Here is a 20,469-nt window from a genome sequence, read left to right as displayed (position 1 = left end):
CTTATGTGCTCCGGATAAATTAGTTTTCCATACGGCGACCTACAAAAGAAAACATTACTTAAGTCAAATTAAAGTTATCTGATAGTATTATTGTCTCAGCGTCTGGACGATGTAGGCCCTCTGATTGGTCAAATTAAAATTGTCTGTTTCGGGTAACTTGAATATTAAGACACGATTCCATACTAAAATAGGATCGCCTCATAATAATACGAGATTTCTTCCAAAGCATCGTTTCTGCTCATATAATTTTTGGATAATATCGAAGAAAATATGTTTTAGAAAGTTCATAATCCATTGGATTAATTACATTACAATAAAAATTCTCCACAGTTACGTGATTATGTTTGACGTTTATAAAAATTCACGCGTTTCTTCAAGATGGCCGACAGAGCGCACCTCTGGCGGTTTAAAAACGAACCAAATGCCTGGCGCGAATATTTAAATATGCAGCTCACAATACTTGACTACTTACCATTAACAAGCGTTTTATAAGAAGATTTCTTCTGGAAGCTTATCACTTTGTAATGCATTTATCATTATTATTTATATTTTTTTTCTTATTAATTATATCTGATTTTATATTGGCATGTTTTCTAATTTCTAAAATTTCAAAATTATTTATTTACGATGCTTTATATCCTGAGTGAAGTATTTTAAGACCTGAATTTTTATCGAAAGTGTGATCATTATTCAAAAGATTATTTGCAAACTCAGATTCACTAATTCCATTTATAGCCCTGCGATATTCTTTAGTTCTGACTTCAAAGTTTCTATTGGTTCTACCTTTGTAAAATAAATTACAATCATCTCAATTGAGTTTTTAAACTCCTGATTTTTTTGTTTGAATTTTGCTATCTTTATTATAAAGAATATATTTCTTCATTGTTATTAGTGTAAAACGCCAGTTGAATGGTACCAGGATTGTTTATATATATATAATTTTAGAAGTATCGTTATCCACAAACAGAATTCTACGCCATTGTTTATTTCTATCTTTAGAAAGACCGTTTGAAGAGAATGTGTTTAATTTTTTTTATTTAGTATTTCAACTATCAATTTATTAGAATAACCGTTATTAAATGCTATTTGTCTTATGAATATATTGTTTTATGGTTATATGCTATTTGTTTTTTTCAGGTCTTAAAATACTTCACTATAAATAATTTAGAAATTTTAGAAATGAGGAAACATATTAATATAAAAGCAGATATAATTAACAAGAATTTTTTTATAAACTCTCTTTTAAATATTTTCCCACTCAACTGGTCTTTCCCGTCTAACGATATTGTAATTCCTAATTATTATAAACCCAGCCTACTCTTACCCCTCCCCCCTCCTTCCACTTCTTCTTTCACAATTGCAATCTATATTTAATTTTTGACTTCGGTGTATACACAATAAAATGTAAACATTATATTTATTTATTTATTGGACAATTTGCATAGCGCCGCTTTTGTGAGATATCACCTCAGGGGCGCTATATTGTAATAATCTACCTTTATATATAGATTTTTACTCTCCTGATGAAGGTGTATATATAATCTAGCTTTAAACTTTATTAGATACTGTAACAGTTGTAGGTAAAGAATTACCACCAGTTGGAGTAAAATTAACACCTTTTAATTAAACCGACTGCTAATGTCATCGCACAATTACCCTCCTTTTATTCATAAACACGGGTACAATTAATCAATATGTAATAATCTATTATTTAAGTCAACTTTGTTAAAACTATCTTTAATTGTGACAAACTAAACGATATTGATTCAACTTATAGACATTGACGGTTGTAAGACATATTCAAGCACTGCAAGTCTCCTATGAGCTAATTATATTAAGTACGATAACAGTTAATATCAGTTGTAGACATGTAGTCAATAATAGTGTTTCATTTGAAATAATCCATCACAAATACGTAAAATTTCATTTATTCAAACAACTGTCATTCTTATTATGCGTAAATTTAGCATGTTATTATTAATTAACTCCTTCCTGTTCCGTGTTTTAACAATATATGTACTCACCCTCTCTCTGTGAATGTTCTAATATCTATCTATTAAATGTAAATGTTGTTAATATCACTTAAAATGGGCGAAGCCCAACTAAGAGCCGCCCGCAGGGCGTAGCAGAAAAAAAACCGGGGAGCGGGTTTTTAACTGCTAGTATTGTAATATTATGTAACAACATGAATAAAATAGATCAATAAACTAGTCAGAAGTCACTACTGTCACCAGTCTCTGATCACTGGTCCTTGAGCCCAAGTCCATATATTCTCTAGTCACTCGTCAACAGCCACTAGTCACTGATGCAGCCGGCATGAAGTATCTCGTCGTCGTGCAGCTTGCGGTTAGGTGATGTTCGTAATGCTATATCATTATATCCACGAAACCACGAAAACGTCCCGCTTTATTCTGAAACAATGCGGTACGGCCCGTAACCGGGGATTTATCCTCCCTTAGTATTTACAGGCTCACGGGAACAATGTTACAACTTAAAATATGCATTTTTATTGATACTAATAATACGTACCTTCTATTTACTAGGCTACATCTATTTTTATCTTATTAATATAAAATCAGGGCTACTTTTCAAACCTTGAAAACAACTAATGAGCAATGTAAGATAGGATAGGAGCAATAACCACAACTTTGAAATTGGTATAATTTTCATACATTTGAAAATAAAAATAAAATACGAGTTAAATTATTTTGAATAATAAAATAACATGCAAACTATGAGTAAAATTATCTAAGAGATTATTGCTTTATATAGGCCGCAAACATGTATAGGTAGGTACCAAAAATACCTTCGACAAAAATAATTCAGTTGTAATAATATTATATTTGTATTCGTTTCTTTGTAAGATACAACGTAAACAGTAGAACATGTTTGTTTCTTACTTTCTCTTATTTAATAAATCAAAACCCATTTTTTTTAAAATCATAAGATTTGTTAGTAAGTAGGTACTTAACTATATATCCTACCAATTGTAAACTATAAAATATTTTCTGTAACATTTAAAAAAAATCCTTTATCCGAAGGTAGGAATCATAATACTGAAAAATTCGAATATGAAAGAATTCTTACCGAACCACTAAAACGGCCACCATCTTGAAACGGATACGGAACGTACAATCAAATTTAAAGTTGAGTTAAAACTAGACTTCGATACGCTTAGTAAATAATATATATATTTTTTAAATATGGTTTTAAGCCTGGGATAATCTCCCGGTTTAAGTGTGTATTCACGAAGGAGACTTAATAATAATTTAAACCTGGGCCAAGTGGGACCGAATGCCAGCGTTTTTTTCGGCTTATTTATTTGTTTTGTCTCCTTTTCTCATGCTGACCTCTCCCTCGCAATCTGTTCGAAAGGTTTTGATTGCGGGTTATACTAAAGTTCATTCCAAACGTTCAATTATTATTATTATTATAAGCCTCAAACGCGATATCCACCCGAAGCTATATATGTAAAGCTGTGAACACGATTGCCTTTTATGTTCTCCGGGTGTTTTTTCTCCTTTTGTTTATATCTGACCAATGAAAAAGGTGTAATTCTAATCTAATAGATACTTTCACGGGTATTTGGAAATGATTATAGATTCCAAGCGCACTCAAGTTCTACTTCATTTCAAATTTCGAACAAAATATTTGTTGGAAACTTGAAATTCTTAATTCGAACACATTAAGGGCATACTTAAAGAATTCCTAATCTGCTCTTTCATAGATTATGCTGATATTAGGATGAATTATTTGTTTGTGCATACGCAATATGAGTATGAATAAATAGTTTTGTCTGTGTATTCAAACTCAATTCTTTCAAGAAAGGCATACAAATTCAATATTGTATCGGTGATTTTATCCAATGTTGAATTTGTATATTTTGTTCGTCACTAGTTATACGTATATAAGTGGTTGTTGGCGTTTTAGTTGTAAGTCACTAGTTAATTGCTGTCGTCTTAAATGTAAGTCACTGGTTATAATGCTCACTAGTTAGTTTCTAGCTATATGAAAGTCTTAGTTATAAGTCAATAGTTATAAATCTTAGTTGTAAGTTATTAGTTATACGTTAGATAAATTAGCCCACAAAACGGTGCAATAGAAGCAATCAAGTTATTATTTTTAGAACAAAGCCCATGTAACATTATGTTTAACATTATCTTTATTATTTTTGACTGCTGTACTAACAATTTGTTTCTCTTTTTTGCAGGCAAATGGTGTCCTAGAAGGGAATGGTCCTCACCTCCTGACGTGGCGAGACGGGTCTATTCCTCTGTGTTCTTAGGTAGTCCCGGCGAATATCCAGGTAAGTCAAAACAAAAGATCAAAACAACCAAATCATTAATTTGCCTACACATAAGTTAGGTTGGGAAAATATGCAGCCAATCAGCCCAGCTTAAACTGTTAAAATACCTTTAAACGAATGTGAAATACCGAAAATTATAATACTTACCTAGTTTAATAGAAACAATCATAAAAAACACATATATAGTCGTATACCCAATCATTCACAGCGCCCTTAAGGTGATTATTCTCGAAAACGGCGCTGTACAAATCAGCCAAATGTTATTGTTATTATTACACATACGCCAAAGACTAATAAAGATATAAAAACAATAATATTTCAACATTTCACAACGTAGATTATTATTACGTATAAAACGGGAAACTAAATGTAAATAAATTGGTAAAATAACAGCTGTCATATGTTCAAATGTATTTACAATGATAAAACCTTGAAAATAATCCCAGTACATATATTTTTAATGATGCAACTAACCAGCCAACCATCACGCCGTTTATCCGCAGGAGTAGGCAGAAAGGACGAACCGCCAAACAACGCGGTCTTTGCGCACACTCCTCACCTCATTCAAACATCGTGAAAGTACATATTTTATTTATTTATTTTGACTCTTAATTCAAGTATTTTGTTTACTTGATCGTGTCATGTCTTTCTCGGGGGCCCCCGATTATTCAAAACCATCTAAGTATAAAATTCTTAATCTTTCTCATTCATAATATATACTATAACTTTAAAACCTATATTAATTGTGGAAGAAGTCATTGACGCCCGACGAAGACATTTGAGTCGGGCCATGTCGAGAGTCAGAATAATAAAACAGTAGTATGAATGTGAATTAGGCAAGGAGTGTGTGCCAAGACCGAGTTGTCTGGAGGTCCGAATTCTCTGCCTACCTTTGTAGGTAAACGGTGCAATATATTAACGGGATGCCGCAAAATTACATTGCAATACAAAGTAAAAACATGGCCATAATTTAGTGTTCATAAATGTTGGTAAGTAGCCATAGGAAAGTTGAAAACATGTTTCTGAAAAAGATTTGTTTTTCAATCACATATTTGTACCGTTAAAAAATTAAATACCTCCGCGCGAGGTATTTGTAATATCGAGTTACAAAAATAAATAATTTCATAAAAGTGGACGGGTCTTTGTAAAGCGGGAATGGGCGATCAGCCCTCTTCTGCTCTTTTAAAATAAAAAGAAAAAATCAAATCCCCGATCTCGATCCCTTTTGAAATGTATATCTACCTTAACATACATTGCCTTATTGTTATAGAAAGATAACATCCTTTAAATAAAAATAAAAATCAATTGAAATTTTGGTTAACCTTAATTAATAAGTAAAATCTTGCAAACGCAAGCAAATCCTGAATAAAAACGTTTGTCACTCTCAATTTAAAATTAAAGTTCCTTTCGCTAATCGATTTATAGTGTAATAGGTAGTTAGCAATATAAAAATTACACCAAATTGTCAGTTTTTCTTGTAATATTCATTAAAAGTACGGTTTGCACGTAGGTACGCAGGCACTTATGCATTCATATAAATAATAATTATTTCATCTTTTGCCAAATAATGCCGGTCGCATTTTCCGGCGCTTTTCCCGACGCCCAAAAGTTGAAGAACAAATGAATAACTAAATATTTCAGAGAGCGATCCGACAATTTCTACGTTTGTTTGTTACGGAAAAGTTTGACTTTTATAACGTCCCTCTACATTCTGTTATACACACTACGAGCGTTCGTTCCATTCACGCGTATTTTCAACCGGCTACCTCCGTCCTCTTCCCACCTCCCGCGCCCTCCCAACTTAGCGAAAGAGACGAATACATTTTGGAAAGAGGTTTTAGTACACGGAGTGACGTGTGATAACACTGAAAAAGGATGAGAGACGAAGTTTGAACGGGTTTGAGAGGGATGCTCGAGGTCACCAGAGCGGGACGCCCATACATTTAGAGACGAATTCTGAAATAGGAGAAGGACGCATGCCCGCGGCAGAGAGAGACGGGGTTTAACGCGCATGCGTTATACATTTCGCACCGAGAGGGAGGGCGCTAGGCGAGAGGCGCGGGTGCGAGGGAGCGCGCGCGATGAGTTACTATGGCAACCGTCACGTGCCCGCCTCGTTGCCATGGCGACGGCGGGCTTGCGCGCGGCAGGCCGACGTGGGACGCCAAGAGGAACGCACCTATGCATCCATTTCTCCGTCCTTCCAGTCTTTCACGTTCTCGTGCTACCGATGTTTATACTCTTAGAAATGACTTGTTTATCAAATAAATTGAGAACATTCGCATTTTATATCACTATGAACATAAAACGCGAGATGTTGGTTCAAAACACACATTATCTCAATTTTTGATACGCACATTGAACATCATATTATCTGAAATTTCCTGATTTCAAAACAACAGACTCTTATTGCCATAAAGGCTAATATATGTATTAGAAAAAATGTTTTTTTTTCAATTTTTTTTACAACCACTCTTTTTTTTACTATGAAGAGTTTTTAAAGTGGTTCGAGGTTCGAATTATTATTAGAATCAGCTTTCAAAATCAAAGATTTAGTTTAGGTAATTGTCAAAAATGTACATACTTTGAAACGAATTAGATCAATCTAACGAATAAATTACAATCATGTTAAAATATGGTAAGCAATTATTTAATATAAATTTTCTAGTAAGTTTTTTTTTACTCGATTTGTTACTTGGGTACTAACTTTCAGAAATATTTTTTTTATTTGTGATAGTTGAATGATATACACATAATCAATTAACTTTTGTCGTTAGGAGTTCAAGTATATTTACCTAATTGATATTTCAGTAAAATGGCGCCATTGAATTTAATTGATTAATTAAAAAATTTAACGATTTTTAATCATTATTAGGGAACTTACCGCCTTTTGAAAATATAATTTTCATGCACAATAATATAATATAATAATAATAATAATAATAATGCAAAATTTCCCAACACTCCTAATCAGTGTGTTATAAAGGTGTTTAATGAAGGAACAAGGCAAAGGCACAACCAGGCGGGAATAGGATACAGGGCATGCAGAGAATGCCAAACCTTCCACCCTTTATCAAGAAACATTTGAATGGTCACTTAGTACCTACCAAGCCGCGATGAAAAAAGCACAGAGAACTTGTTACGTCTATTTTATTTGGTTTTACGCCCGGCTGGGCTTTTACGTGGATTATAAGAACAGAACATACCTAGTGAGCTATTAAAAATTTACACAATTTTTTGAACGCATGAAATAATATTAAACTGAAAATCTAAATATGTAACAATAGTAGTAAAATATGCAGCGGTAACATAAAATAAAATAGAAACTAGAACAACAATACATATAAGACAAATCACTAAAACTTAATTACCAATGCTACTATAATTTTTAGGATTCAACATTCGTGCTGGTATAGATTACCCTTAATTCTATAATATGAATACGTCTGATATTTGTTTATGTATGTATTACAGAAGAATGTTACATTTTGTCTTGTGTTTCTAGTCGGCGACGATGGCAGGACTGTCAATAATGTTGTTAATGACTGTGCAATACAACCAGGTCTGACAGCACATCTTGTCTTTGTTTATTTGCTGTAATATTTTAATTATTATAAGTAGGTATGTATTTACAAGTTTTCAAAAACGTTTTGAGTAATCGCTTGCCATAATGTGACAAATTTATAGAACCTTAAAATATGGGATAAACGGTAAAATCTAGATGAATTCACTGGCCTTAAGCTGTAGTAAGCAGTTTCTAATATGTAACATATTAATATTTTGAGGAATGGCATTAATTAAATAATATGGTAAATATAAAAATCAATCTCTCGAGTGGTTAAGAAGTTTTTAAATTTATTTTTTTATTAAGTACCTACTATTTTATATATTTTTTCGCTTAAGTTTTCAGTACAAATACATTTTTGATTGCGTTTCGAAATCATTAAAGTTATCATTAATGAATACTATCCTTTCTAGTAATTTACTTTAATTTGATTCCTAGGTATTTGTAATTCTGTTGACCCAATTTTTTTACACATCGGAATTGGTAACATGTATTTTTGTCTGATATTGAATTATAAAGAGTAGAAAATATATATAAGAACTCAATTAGAACGATCAACATTTTCTACGGACGGAAAAGATGTTGAAAAGTAACTTTACTTTCAGCTGTAGGCAGACTGATAGAACCTAAGCGCAAGCCAAATACTAAGTTGGTGATCGCGCTTTCGGAGCATCTGGGCCGAAGACTTGGAATAAACTCCCTCCGGAACTAAGATCCATAACAAGTCCAACAGAATTCAGGTCTACACAAAAAACTTACCTTTTTAAGCTGTCGTACCCTTAAATTAAATATACCATTCCTAAGAGAAAGTCCAGTTATATTCAATTTTTCAATTAAGTCCTAAATCTTGTATCCAAATTTCGCCAATAAACAATTAGTTAATGTTAATTAAGTGTTAATCTCAAGTGACCTACCAGGTAAGTATTGTACTGTATATTTTCTCCATAAATAGTTAAGTAATAACATAGATCATTGTAGAAATGTATTATAAGTTTGTACAGCGCCTTTGAGGTGATTTTGCACAAAAACGGCGCTATACAAGTCATCCAATGATTATTATTATTATTACTTTGTGCCTAAGATGATGGAATTCTCCACACTTGTTTTCATGAAAAAGCATTTTACGTTAAAATATGATTTTTCTCTAAAAAATATGTGGTAGGTGGTACCTACTTCTGCATCGCCCTTGTGCTTGTGATTAAAACGTATCTTGCCTGGTTGTCCTTACTCACGTTTACCTACACTATTTTCTATACTACTCCTTTTACTTCATCCACTCCAGATATTGAGGATTCCATCGTTCCATCAATTTTTATATAAAATAACCAAATCTTATTTAAATGTGTAATAATAAATACATATTTTAAAATATTGCCATCTTAGATTATTTTTTGGTTTCATCTTCAACGTGCGTCCTCTTCCCTTGACAATAACACAATGTATGGCCGATGTTTCGCTGGGAATTATGATGATCAGAAAATACATTGATCGATGATGCAATCAGAATGCGCCGTGACCCGAGGCATTTCCAGGCTAATCTGTAGAACTCTAACACACTCTTCTTTTAGACTACACTACTTATGGAATTGTTATAATTCTACACTGCCGAGAAACGGAGATATACCACGACTTTCGTAATATTTCTAAGATTTCTCAGCGTTCTTAATTTAAGCGTTCAAAAAGAAGAAGAAGATGGTTTGAAAGGGAGATATTATGTAAATACTAATGTTAAGGGGGCCGCTCTAATACATACAAAATAACGATATCGATAATGACTTATTTTAAAAATAAATTTAGCATTTAAAGAAATTGCGATTTTTTCACATTATTAACATAATAATGAACAGAACACGATGTAATTTTTTTTAAATTTTGGGTACAAAGCGATTTTTATGTATACCTAGAGATAATCTTTAAAAAAATAACATATATTTTTTACGAAATTAAAACTTCGGAATGCGGAGTTTTAATGTGAATGAGCCAGTGAAATTATCCCCAATTGGGATAGGTGTGTTGTGATATTTAGGGTAGTAGTTAGGGGTAGGTAGGTCGGGAAGTATCTTGCTATTCGGATCTGGTAAATATAACATGGCTAATACCATTTAAAGCAACGTTTCGTTTCTGAATTTTGGTTTTCACCTGGGTGATTCTGAGAGTATATTCCAACCGGAATCAGACGGGCGCACAGTAGGTACTACGCAGTACGCAGTTCGTGAAGGCTGTTACAACCTGCAAGCTGCACCCGTAAACCCCTACAGTAAAAGGCAGTACTGTGCATACTCCAAAAAACGAAAAAAATACCATAAATTGATTCAAATAAGAAATCATGTCGATATTTGATAATAGCGGTATTAAAATATCTCAAAAAAATAACGCTAAAAAATGAGCCAACTCTTATTCTCAAAAAAAAGCATATGGGAATAAATGTAATTATATTTTCAAAGCTAGTTCCAAATGCATAAAATCTATGAAAATCATTATTCGTTTGTTACTAATTTCTTTTAATTAAACTATTGATAGAAATTAGTTCCGTACCTTTGAATATTTTAACTTCCCACAACCCTCTAGCCCCTACCTTAACCAGCCTCATGACGCTGCCCAACTGGGTGGCGATATAATTCCCCTGTCTTTAACAATTTTATTACGACCTACATAATTTTTTTTTAATATTTTCATTAAAACGTTATTCTAATACTATTACAAGCCTCTCAGCATTAAAATCACAAATATTTTTTTATATAATAAATCACACTACAAAAATATTTTTTCTATTTCTTCCCCACCCAAAAACCATGTTCATGGTGCCCATCGATTTTCCCTGTGTAAACCATAATAATAGGTTTCCGTGTGTACTCGCCGAGCAGGGGTGTGCAATGTGCAGCGTTCAGGGGCGTTCGAAAAGCAGGGGGCCGCGGCCGGGCCGGCCCGTGGCAGCGGCGGCCTGCGGGTGACAGGCCTCAGTGGCCGGGTAGGGCCCCACGCCCCCCCGGCAGGACCAGGGGGATTATTTTTCTTTTTTTGATCCGAGTAACATTATCAAAATGAAACCGGCCGTATTATTGCACTCAAAGTCACCTGAATTTAAATTGGACAATTACACATTTTTTATTAATTAATTTAAACCAAAATGATATTTTTACTTATTTAAAAAAACCATTTTTAATATACAGACTGACCGGGGGGTAAAGTGCGCTTCGGGGGTGATTCTACATGATATTAGAATGACTTTTTTCGAAATTCGAACGGTTTATGGTAGTTTATAGGTAAAAGCTTTTAGGTAAGTTTTGAATCGGTTGTATGGGAATATAAATATTCTTCCATGGACAAACATTTTTGTATAAGAAAATAAAAATTGTTATTTCGAAAAAGTTATTTATCTTTTTTATTTCTACCATCATGTAGAATTAGAACCACGCCACCCACTGTATAAATGGAATGCGGTTATGAAGTGTTAAAAATATAGTACTCTTAATACTAGCAATGTTGGTATTAGGTAAATACTTCATAACTTATTCCAACATTTTTTTTACTTTTAAATATTTCCAATATTTAATAATAACTCGTTAGAGTGCATTTTCGATGCTTTTTGCAAAGCTAAAACTGTTATTTTAAATACCTAAATATTATACGTAGCACTCAATTATACAACATTAAGTAATGCGTTATAAAGAAAATGTGCCTTGTAGAAATGTATTATATATTATATTTATACAGCGCCCTTGAGGTAATTTTATACAAAAACGGCGCTATACAAATCAGCCAAAGATTATTATTATTTTATAATTTATTAATTTATATATACGCCTAAAAAGGCTTTTACATAGAAGTGATACATGATGCAGTACAATAAGAGAATGTGTATTATACAGGAGATATTGACAGTAAATAGATGTAATCCATTTTAAAGAAGGTAAAAAATACACACTTGTAAAATTGTGATTACAAGTATAATGAGAAAATATTAAAAAATATGAAGCAATATTAGTAAAACGTAAGAGTAACATAAAGTAAAAAAGAAATTACAACAACACTACATATAAGACAAATCATTAAAACTAATTTACCAACGCTACTCTAATTTGTAGGAATCAACAAAGTGTTGGTGTAGATTATGCTTAATTCTATATATGGAGTCAATAAATAAATCAATATCACCCCCATACTTGTTGCCCAGATCATGCATCCTATTGGTCAGTGAGTGTGTCTTATAGTTGGTCGAGTATGTATTACGGAAGAATGTTATATTTTGTCTTGTATTCCTAGTCGGCACATGTAGTTTAATAGTGGCAAGGATGGCAGGACTATCAATTAAGTTGTTAACGACTCTGTAATACAACCAGGTCTGAAATAATTCTCCTGTCAGACAGTGTTATTAGATGCAATTGATTCATCAAACTAATAATATTTTATATGGAACTCCACAAGAGTCCCAACAGCTACTAACCGTCTGGAGACAGTGATACTGTGGCAACTCCAATTGGTGTATGTGGTAAGGATGAAGGTAGTGGAGAAAAGGAAGGTGGGGAAGTGCATGGTTATTAAGATCTAGTTACCAAACACGGTTATACCATCTAAAGCAACGTCTCAATTCTGAATGGTGGTATTTCACATGGTGATACTGGGAGTATCTTCCACTCTGAAACGTGAGGCATATATGCTACATATTATTTTAAGTGAATTAATTGTGGAAAAACACAAATTAACAAAACAAAATGTATTTTCTTACTTGCTGTGGCTCAGTATGTCTGTGCAGATAGATAAACGATAACGAGTGTTGCTTTTACGTCCAACAGATGGCGCTGTTTTAAAAATCACATGTTTATGAAACCTCATAGATTATTTATATAATAATACATGTGTATTCGAATGTTTAAGATTTTGAACAAACAAACAATTGTATTTTTATTTTATTTTTATTTCATTTTTATTTTATTTTATTTAGGAAAAAAAACAATCATTTATATATTAGACATAAACAGCAATTATTTACAATATTAGACCAATAATGTTCCATTGATTCTAGTCCTTGATTCAATATTTGCACCTATACAATGTATTTATAAATTACAAAGAAATATAAAGAATAAACAATAATAATAATAATAATAATAATTGGATAATTTGTAGAGCGCCGTTTTTGTGAAAAATCACCTCAAGGGCGCTGTACAATTTATTTCCTAGGATCTACATTTGTTATTTAGAAATGATACCAAAACATACTTACCTGGCAAGTCACTTCCAACAAAGACACTTATATTAAAAAGTTTATGCTTATAAAAGATAGAACTGCACGCAGAGGACACTATATCAAAAAACACTGGTCGTCGCATGATCTTAAGTCTGCTATAGTTTTTATTTTAATTTAAATGTATTTTAACTGTCTTAAAAGCCTACAAATTGTTAGTTGTTATCATTTTTATTTATTTATTTTTAATTATTATTTTTATTTATTTTATTTTATTTTTAGTATTTTTTACATTTTGTTAATTTAAATTTAAATTGCCGTCAACTGTGAAAGTGGAGGTTTCTGAAATTATGGATACGACTGTCTGAAAAGGTGCGTTTTAAGTTTAGACCTAAATTCTGTCGAGTCTGCGATCATTCTCAAATCATGTGGCAGTCCATTCCAGGCTTTAGGTCCTGACACGGCAAAAGCACGCTCACCGAACTTAGTATCTGGTGTGCGCTTTGGTTCCTTCAACCTTCCGATAGCTGATGACGTTGCTGACCTAAGGGTTGACTGTCGGGAGTTGGAATCTTCTGGAATACACAATTCTGATAAATAAGCTGGAGCCATTCCGTTAAGTGACTTAAATACCATCCAGCATACCTTGAACTGGATTCTTTCAGGACATTTGAGCCAGTGCAGATTTTTGAGATGCTCTGAAATGTGGGAGTATTTAGATACTCCGGTGATAAGCCTTGCCGCGGCGTTGAAAACGGATTGTAATTTGTTGATTTGACATTTAGGGAGACTTGCATATATTCCGTTGCAATAATCTAGACGTGAAACAACATAGGAATTGACTAGCAATTTAGTCGCCTCTGTTGGCAGGTTTCTCCGCACTGCTTTAATTTGCCTTAATTGAAAGAACCCCGTGCTTATAGTTCTGTTCACCTGAGTTTTAAGGGAAAAATTAGCATCCAGATTGACACCCAGTAATTTGATGCACGTTTTTGGAGTGATGTCACTTCCAGAAATGGTTATTGGGGAGTTTTCAATGTTATGCTGACGTCTGCTTGTAGCAGTCCACAGAAACTCAGTCTTTGTGGGATTCAGTTTCAATCTATTTGAGGTCATCCAGCGAGTAATTGCTTCTATACACTCAGTTATACGAATTTTTAGACTGTTTATTTCTTCTGGTAAGCAGTAAAAGTAAACTTGCTGGTCATCAGCGTAGCAGTGAGATAGAAGGCCGAATGATTCTATTATTTTAGCGACATCATTTGTGAAGAGGATGAAGAGTAGTGGACCCAGAACGGACCCTTGGGGTACTCCAGATGAAAGGGTTGCATAATTTGATTGGTTTTTTCCTACTTTTACGGCTTGTAAACGGTTGGCCAGGTACGATGTCAGCCAGGTCTTAACATCGCAGTTTAAACCAAATGATTCATCTAATCGTTTAATAAGAAAGTCATGGTCAATCGTGTCAAATGCAGCACTCATGTCCAAGACTGAAAGAAGTGCCAGTTTACCCGACTCAATGGCAGTAGTTATGTCCGACAAAACACGTAGTAACCCGGTTTCTGTGGAGTGGAACCGTCTGTATGCAGATTGGTATTTAGTTAATAATTCATTTGAATTTAAGTGACATATGACCTGTGAGGCAGCGATTTTTTCTAATATTTTTGATATAAAAGGCAGATTTGAAACAGGTCGGTAATTTGAAAGATCTTCAGCGTCCAGTTGTGGTTTTTTTAATAATGGAGTTACGATAGCTGATTTAAGGGATTTTGGAAAGTCACCCGTGCTAAGTGACTTATTGAAAAGATGAACTAAAAAGGGAGCAATTTCATTGCAACACTTTTTCAGTAGCCACGTTGGAATAGGGTCGAGCGAACACTGCTTGTTCGGTGAAGTAAGAATTAATTTCCTTACTTCTTCTAGGGATGTAGGTTTGAAGGCAGAAAGGTTTTCTCTATTGCATTTAGTAAAATACGGTGGTGGTGCGTAGGTCGTTAGGGCTCGTATTGACTCAATTTTGTCAAGGAAAAACTTGGAGAAGATTTCCGGAGCTATGTCGATTGTATTTGGTGCATGGACATCAGCAATGACTGTCTTAACCGAGTTCCAAAGACTACGTGGATTTTGACGCTCTGAAGTGATCCTATTTGTCCAATATTCAGACCTTTTTGAACGGATTAAGATCGTGTACTCTTTTTGAGCCTGTATCCAATCGTTCCGTGATGTAACCCCCGAGTGTCTGTAGGACCTCTCCAATTTACGCATCAATCTCTTCTGGCTCCGACATTCTTCGTCAAACCAGGCATCAGATTTTCGTAGACGCCGAGTTTTTGTAGAAATTGGAGCATATGTATTTAAAAGGGTTGAAAGGATGGTGTTATAATTTGCTGCTAGTTTGGTTGGCGACTCTGTTTCCCATGCGCTATGTGTACAGAGCGGAGAAGCTTTTAGTTCTGACAGGAAGTCGTCAAAGTTAAAACCGCGCCATGCTCTTGATGTGATAGTAACGTAAGGAATTTTCGGTGGGTTAAAATCGATTTCTGCGCGAATAAGTCGATGGTCTGATAGTCCTACATCCACACTATCCGCTACCAGAAACGGACCGCTTGACTTTGAGATAAAAATGTCCAAAGTTCCGCCAGCATCGTGAGTTGGGGAATCAACCCATTGACGGCATCCGAAGCAGTCTAATAAATCAGTGAATTTAAGAGTATTTGGTGATTCTAGACGCTCTAAGTGAATGTTAATGTCACCTGTTATGAAAATATTATCGGAAAGTCCCACAACCCGCTCGAGAAAACACGAAAATTCATTAAAAAAGTCCAAAGTGATTTGTTTTGAACCAGGCCGGTATAGGGTAAATAAAATGAATGATGCTCCTGCATACGAAACTCGGCATCCCAAGTGCTCAAAGGTTCGGTATGCACCAATTGACACCCTTGTTAAACGCAAGCCCTGGCGACCTAAAATCACGATACCCCCGTGATTTACGCTAGCGATGTTGTCATCCCGAGAAATTGTTGCTTTAGGTCGGGCTTCTTCTAGCACGACATAACCTAAAGCTCGGAGTCTCTTTATTGAAAAAGAGTCACTATTTTCGTGCCAAGTCTCAGTTATGGCCAGGACATGAAGATTCTGTTCGTTGAAAACCTCCCCTACCTCCTCTATCTTGTTATTGAGAGATCTAACATTCCAGGATCCTATACCTAGTTGACGGCTCTTAAAGTTTGCATGCCGTTGTATACAAGCATTAACCGTGTTATATTCTCTCTCCGGAATCGGGAGAATTTGAGTTGCTACTTTTCCCTGTTCTTTTGTTAGCGGTGACGTAACTATTTCGATGCTGTGTTCCAGATGTTTTTTCCTACTGCGTCCAGCTCTGCAACCACGAAACCTAATTTTACGGGTAGTTGTTTTAGTAATAACGCGTCCAAGGTTATACAGCGATATCTTTGCAGCTATTGCAGGGTCCAAATAGACACTTTCACTATTAAGTCTGAGTAGTGTGGCCCGGTCATATACGACATTGTTTACAACCATCATAGCCCAAAGGATACCCTCATAAATCACTTACACGCACTTGAAACTGTTCACTAGTCTATCACCGTGCACATGTGGTAAGCATTTAAAACCGACGACCGATGTTTTGCCTTTCACTGTGCACTTTTTGGATAACGTGGCAGATTTGAACTAAAAATATGTAAAACTTTATATTAAAACTTGAATTAAGCCCGAAGGGGCTACAGAAAAATTATTTTACTTTTATACACGTAAACTAAAACTTAATGCGGTTATTTTATGCTAAATTTACACCTGGAAAATTGAGGACTTCCCAGGATTTCAAGAATAAACTCGGAGCGCTTCCAAAAAGCAGCCGGCAGCCCCGAAGAGCGCCCGTCATGAGGAATTACAAAATGTTATAAAAACAATTAAAGAGAGTTAGTAGTAATACAGTTTTCGCATGATTATAATAAAAACAATAAAATAAACCAAGATTTTATTTCACACAATAAAAAATTAAGTAATTAATAATAATATTTGGCTAATTTATATAGCGCCGTTTTCGTGAGAAATCGCCTCATGGGCGCTGTACAAATATATTTCTTAAATAGTCAATACTAGAACTTCTGACTTATCTCTAAGACTTATATCTAGTGACTTACGACTAAGGCCTATAACTACTATCTTAACGACATATATACGAGTATTTACATATTTAGCAACTTACAACTAAAATTAATATTAAAAATCTAATCTGACTAACGCCAGAAGAAGAAGGAAGTTCTATTATATTAGGGTGTTTTTATTGTTGGCTGGATATATATGTGAAATGAATGAAATTAATTAATACAATAAAATGGATTAACTTAACCACAAAGGCCTTATTGTTTCAATTCAGATCTGTCAATTTGGCAAAATACAACAAAAAAACATAATTTCAAAAGAGGATAAGCGTCTTTGGGGTGATTTTTCTACAGCGTTATAGATTTTTTTCAATAGTAGACACCAAAGTAAAATGTAGGTATCTACCTATTTATGGCTAAAAACACATCTGATTCATTTTAAGTAAATATGTTTCTGAAAATGACAATAAAAACGAAATCATTCTGTTGTCGTCTTATTCATTACGCTGCGCTGTGACAAACGAACGGGATGTCATGTCCCGGAATTTTAATAAAAACACTTTTATTGCTACAAATATTTCAATATCAGAACACTGGGGAGGAACAAGAAAGAATGAAAAAAAAACTAAATTGAAGAAGCGCGTATGAATGTCGGAATTCAGTGAGGAATTCACCTTTTTCGGCGGGAGCTTCCATAGACTTCTATTTAGAGTAGACTCGGCCTAAAATACAACAATGAAAAAAATTGTAAATTAATGGCGTTTTTTTATGTTACAACATCAAATAAATAAAACAACATTTAAGTATTTTTTTTAAATAGAAACATATTTTATTCAAAGCAAAGACAATATGATTAAAACGACAAAGGTACATTTATTATCGACTTTTCACCAACCTTAATATTTTCGACTTTTTATTGATGGTTTCACCAAATGGAGTATAGTAAATAATATCTTTATTCTAATAAATTACCGTATATAACTAAAAAGGCATGTTAAATATAGTATGTAGTGGTTTATATATGATATTAGATTATATATTATATTATATGTTAGGCAAGTATATTATTATCTGCATCTGTTTGTAAATAATAAAATTAGATAGATTCTAGGAACTCCTAATAAATTCTACAGCGTTCTTGAGATGATTTTTCACAAAAACGGCTCTATACGAATTATCCAATTATTATTTTTACTGTTTATAAAATGAACATTAGAAAATAATGAATAAGAGCTTGTATTAGGTAGAGAATAGGAATATCTTAATATATATCATAGCTAATAGTAGACAGGATTTATGTAATAAATGTACCATTTTAAAGTGCTTTCACATAAACAAAGTATTGAATAAGTCGTAAGTCTAAACATAAACATTAGTTATAAACCACAGTTAAAACCCGCGATGTGCAAGCAGGTTCCCTACAGAGCGTCAAACCACACCAACAAATATAAGTATAATAATAACAAATTAAAAAATATTTTTATGATTTTTACATATTAAAATATTTTTTCATAAATATTAATATTAAATTATAAACTGAAGTGGGATTTACGTTTTTCCATTGCAATTATTGTTTAACACAAGTTGTGCTTCTGATATACGATTTCCATAAAATAGCTTACTGCATATAAACCTAGATTTTTCCATTTTTTATCGAAATCTATCAATTAAAATGTATCCAAAATGGTGCTGTCAAAATTTGACAGGTGTTAGTTAAAATATATATGTATATTTTGAATGAAAGTTCAAGTCTACTGTAATCAGAGCGTCCCAGGCTTTAATTCTCGAAGGCCCCGGCTCGGAATACCTGCTATTTACCTTCCTCAGCAAAGATAGCCTAAAAAATAAAAAGGCCATATTTTACTTTCTCTCACATCTGGCCCTCCGTCGGTCTGGCAGAATTATTAGGGGTAGGCACCTACCGCCGGTCGCCGCATGATTTATATGCGAAGACATATTTGGACTACGAAACATCACGGTCCATCATCCCCTAAAGGGAACGGACTCGTGGGTAGAAGCCAAATGTTAATATCATCATTTTTATAGAAATTAATCACAAGTTGGTTCATCTTCTCAAAAAGACTAAAAGGAAAAACCTGACGTAATTATAAATAGCAGCGTAGTCGAGAGGTAAGACTCTCGACTAGCAAACTGGTGGTCGTGGGTTAAAATCCTGACGTGTTTGAATTTTATTTGATTAATTTGTGTTATTTAAACTCATTTAAAATAAAATATTGTATCTTTGCGTAAGACCTCCATTCAGACTTGAATGCTTGAAATGGACAAGCATTCAATTCTGAGCAAACATTCAAAATAGAGTTGGATTATATGATTGTAAAATAACACATATCGGGGCATGAAATGTAGACCACATGAGCGTGTTTTAGCGTCAGTTTGTTAGGAAAACTGCCAATTAAATCGTTTAAGGCATGCAGTCTCCTTTCTAACAGGAATAAGAATAATTTGATCAGATATTTAATAAATTAGCAATATGCAGGGTTTTCCAATAAGAGGTGTTATTTTGAATAGTCCGCTATTTCGGTAGATGTTACTTTTGAAGCTGTCATTTTTTGACATTTGACAAGTAGAAACTACGCCATTAGTAAAAATGGGACGATACACGCTTCAACAACGCATTTAAATTATTAAAATTCACTTGAGTGAATCAAATGCAAATCATCTTGAGTGATGAGGCCCATTTCCACCTCAGTGGCTTCGTCAACAAGCAAAATTGTCGCATCTGAGGCTCGGAAAACCCAAGAGTTACTGTTGAAAAGCTTCTCTATTCTCAACGTGTGACTGTTTGGTGCGGTTTATGGTCTGGCAGAGTCATTAGACCTTACTTTTTCTAAAATGAGGCTGGAGCAACAGTTCCGGTGAATGGATTGCGCTATCGAGAGATGATTAATGATTTTTTTATGGCCGGAATTGGATGGTATTGATTTGGACAACGTTTACTTTCAACAAGACGGCGCTAAGTGCTACAGAAGCAACGAAACGACTACAATTTTACGAATGAATATCAAAATTACACCTCTTATTGGAAAACCCTGTTTATCAGTAAGATTACTCTGTTACATACACAATAGTGCGAATATTTTTAATTGTGCGCCTCGAGTTAAGGTTAATTTTAAAAAGCTCTCCATTTTGCAACACTGGTAATAACAGTGAACTGATATTTTGAATTAATTTGTACTTACGAGAAAAGGTTTTCGATCGCCTCGTTTTCGCCAATACCCCGAAATGGGAAATTCTTAAAATGTTTGGTTTTAGGTTGTTGCGGGTAAAT

The 20,469-nt window shown here is 33.9% G+C and overlaps 1 protein-coding gene across 2 annotated transcripts in view; it reads left to right on the top strand.

Annotated features, from left to right (window-relative positions):
- The window catches only part of hth (Meis homeobox homothorax), a 516,737-nt gene that overhangs the window by 295,891 nt on the left and 200,377 nt on the right, over window positions 1-20,469 (top strand). For both annotated transcript variants that reach the window (XM_089640857.1, XM_089640856.1), the window contains one exon: window positions 4,211-4,306. In XM_089640857.1, coding sequence (XP_089496983.1) covers window positions 4,211-4,306 — 96 coding nt within the window. The remainder of the gene's footprint in view (window positions 1-4,210; window positions 4,307-20,469) is intronic.

The sequence above is a fragment of the Hesperophylax consimilis genome, chromosome 16, assembly GCF_061612785.1.
Source record: "Hesperophylax consimilis isolate HC1 chromosome 16, BYU_Hcon_1.0, whole genome shotgun sequence".
Taxonomy (NCBI): domain Eukaryota; kingdom Metazoa; phylum Arthropoda; class Insecta; order Trichoptera; family Limnephilidae; genus Hesperophylax; species Hesperophylax consimilis.
This window is presented reverse-complemented; position numbering and strand designations above follow the sequence as displayed.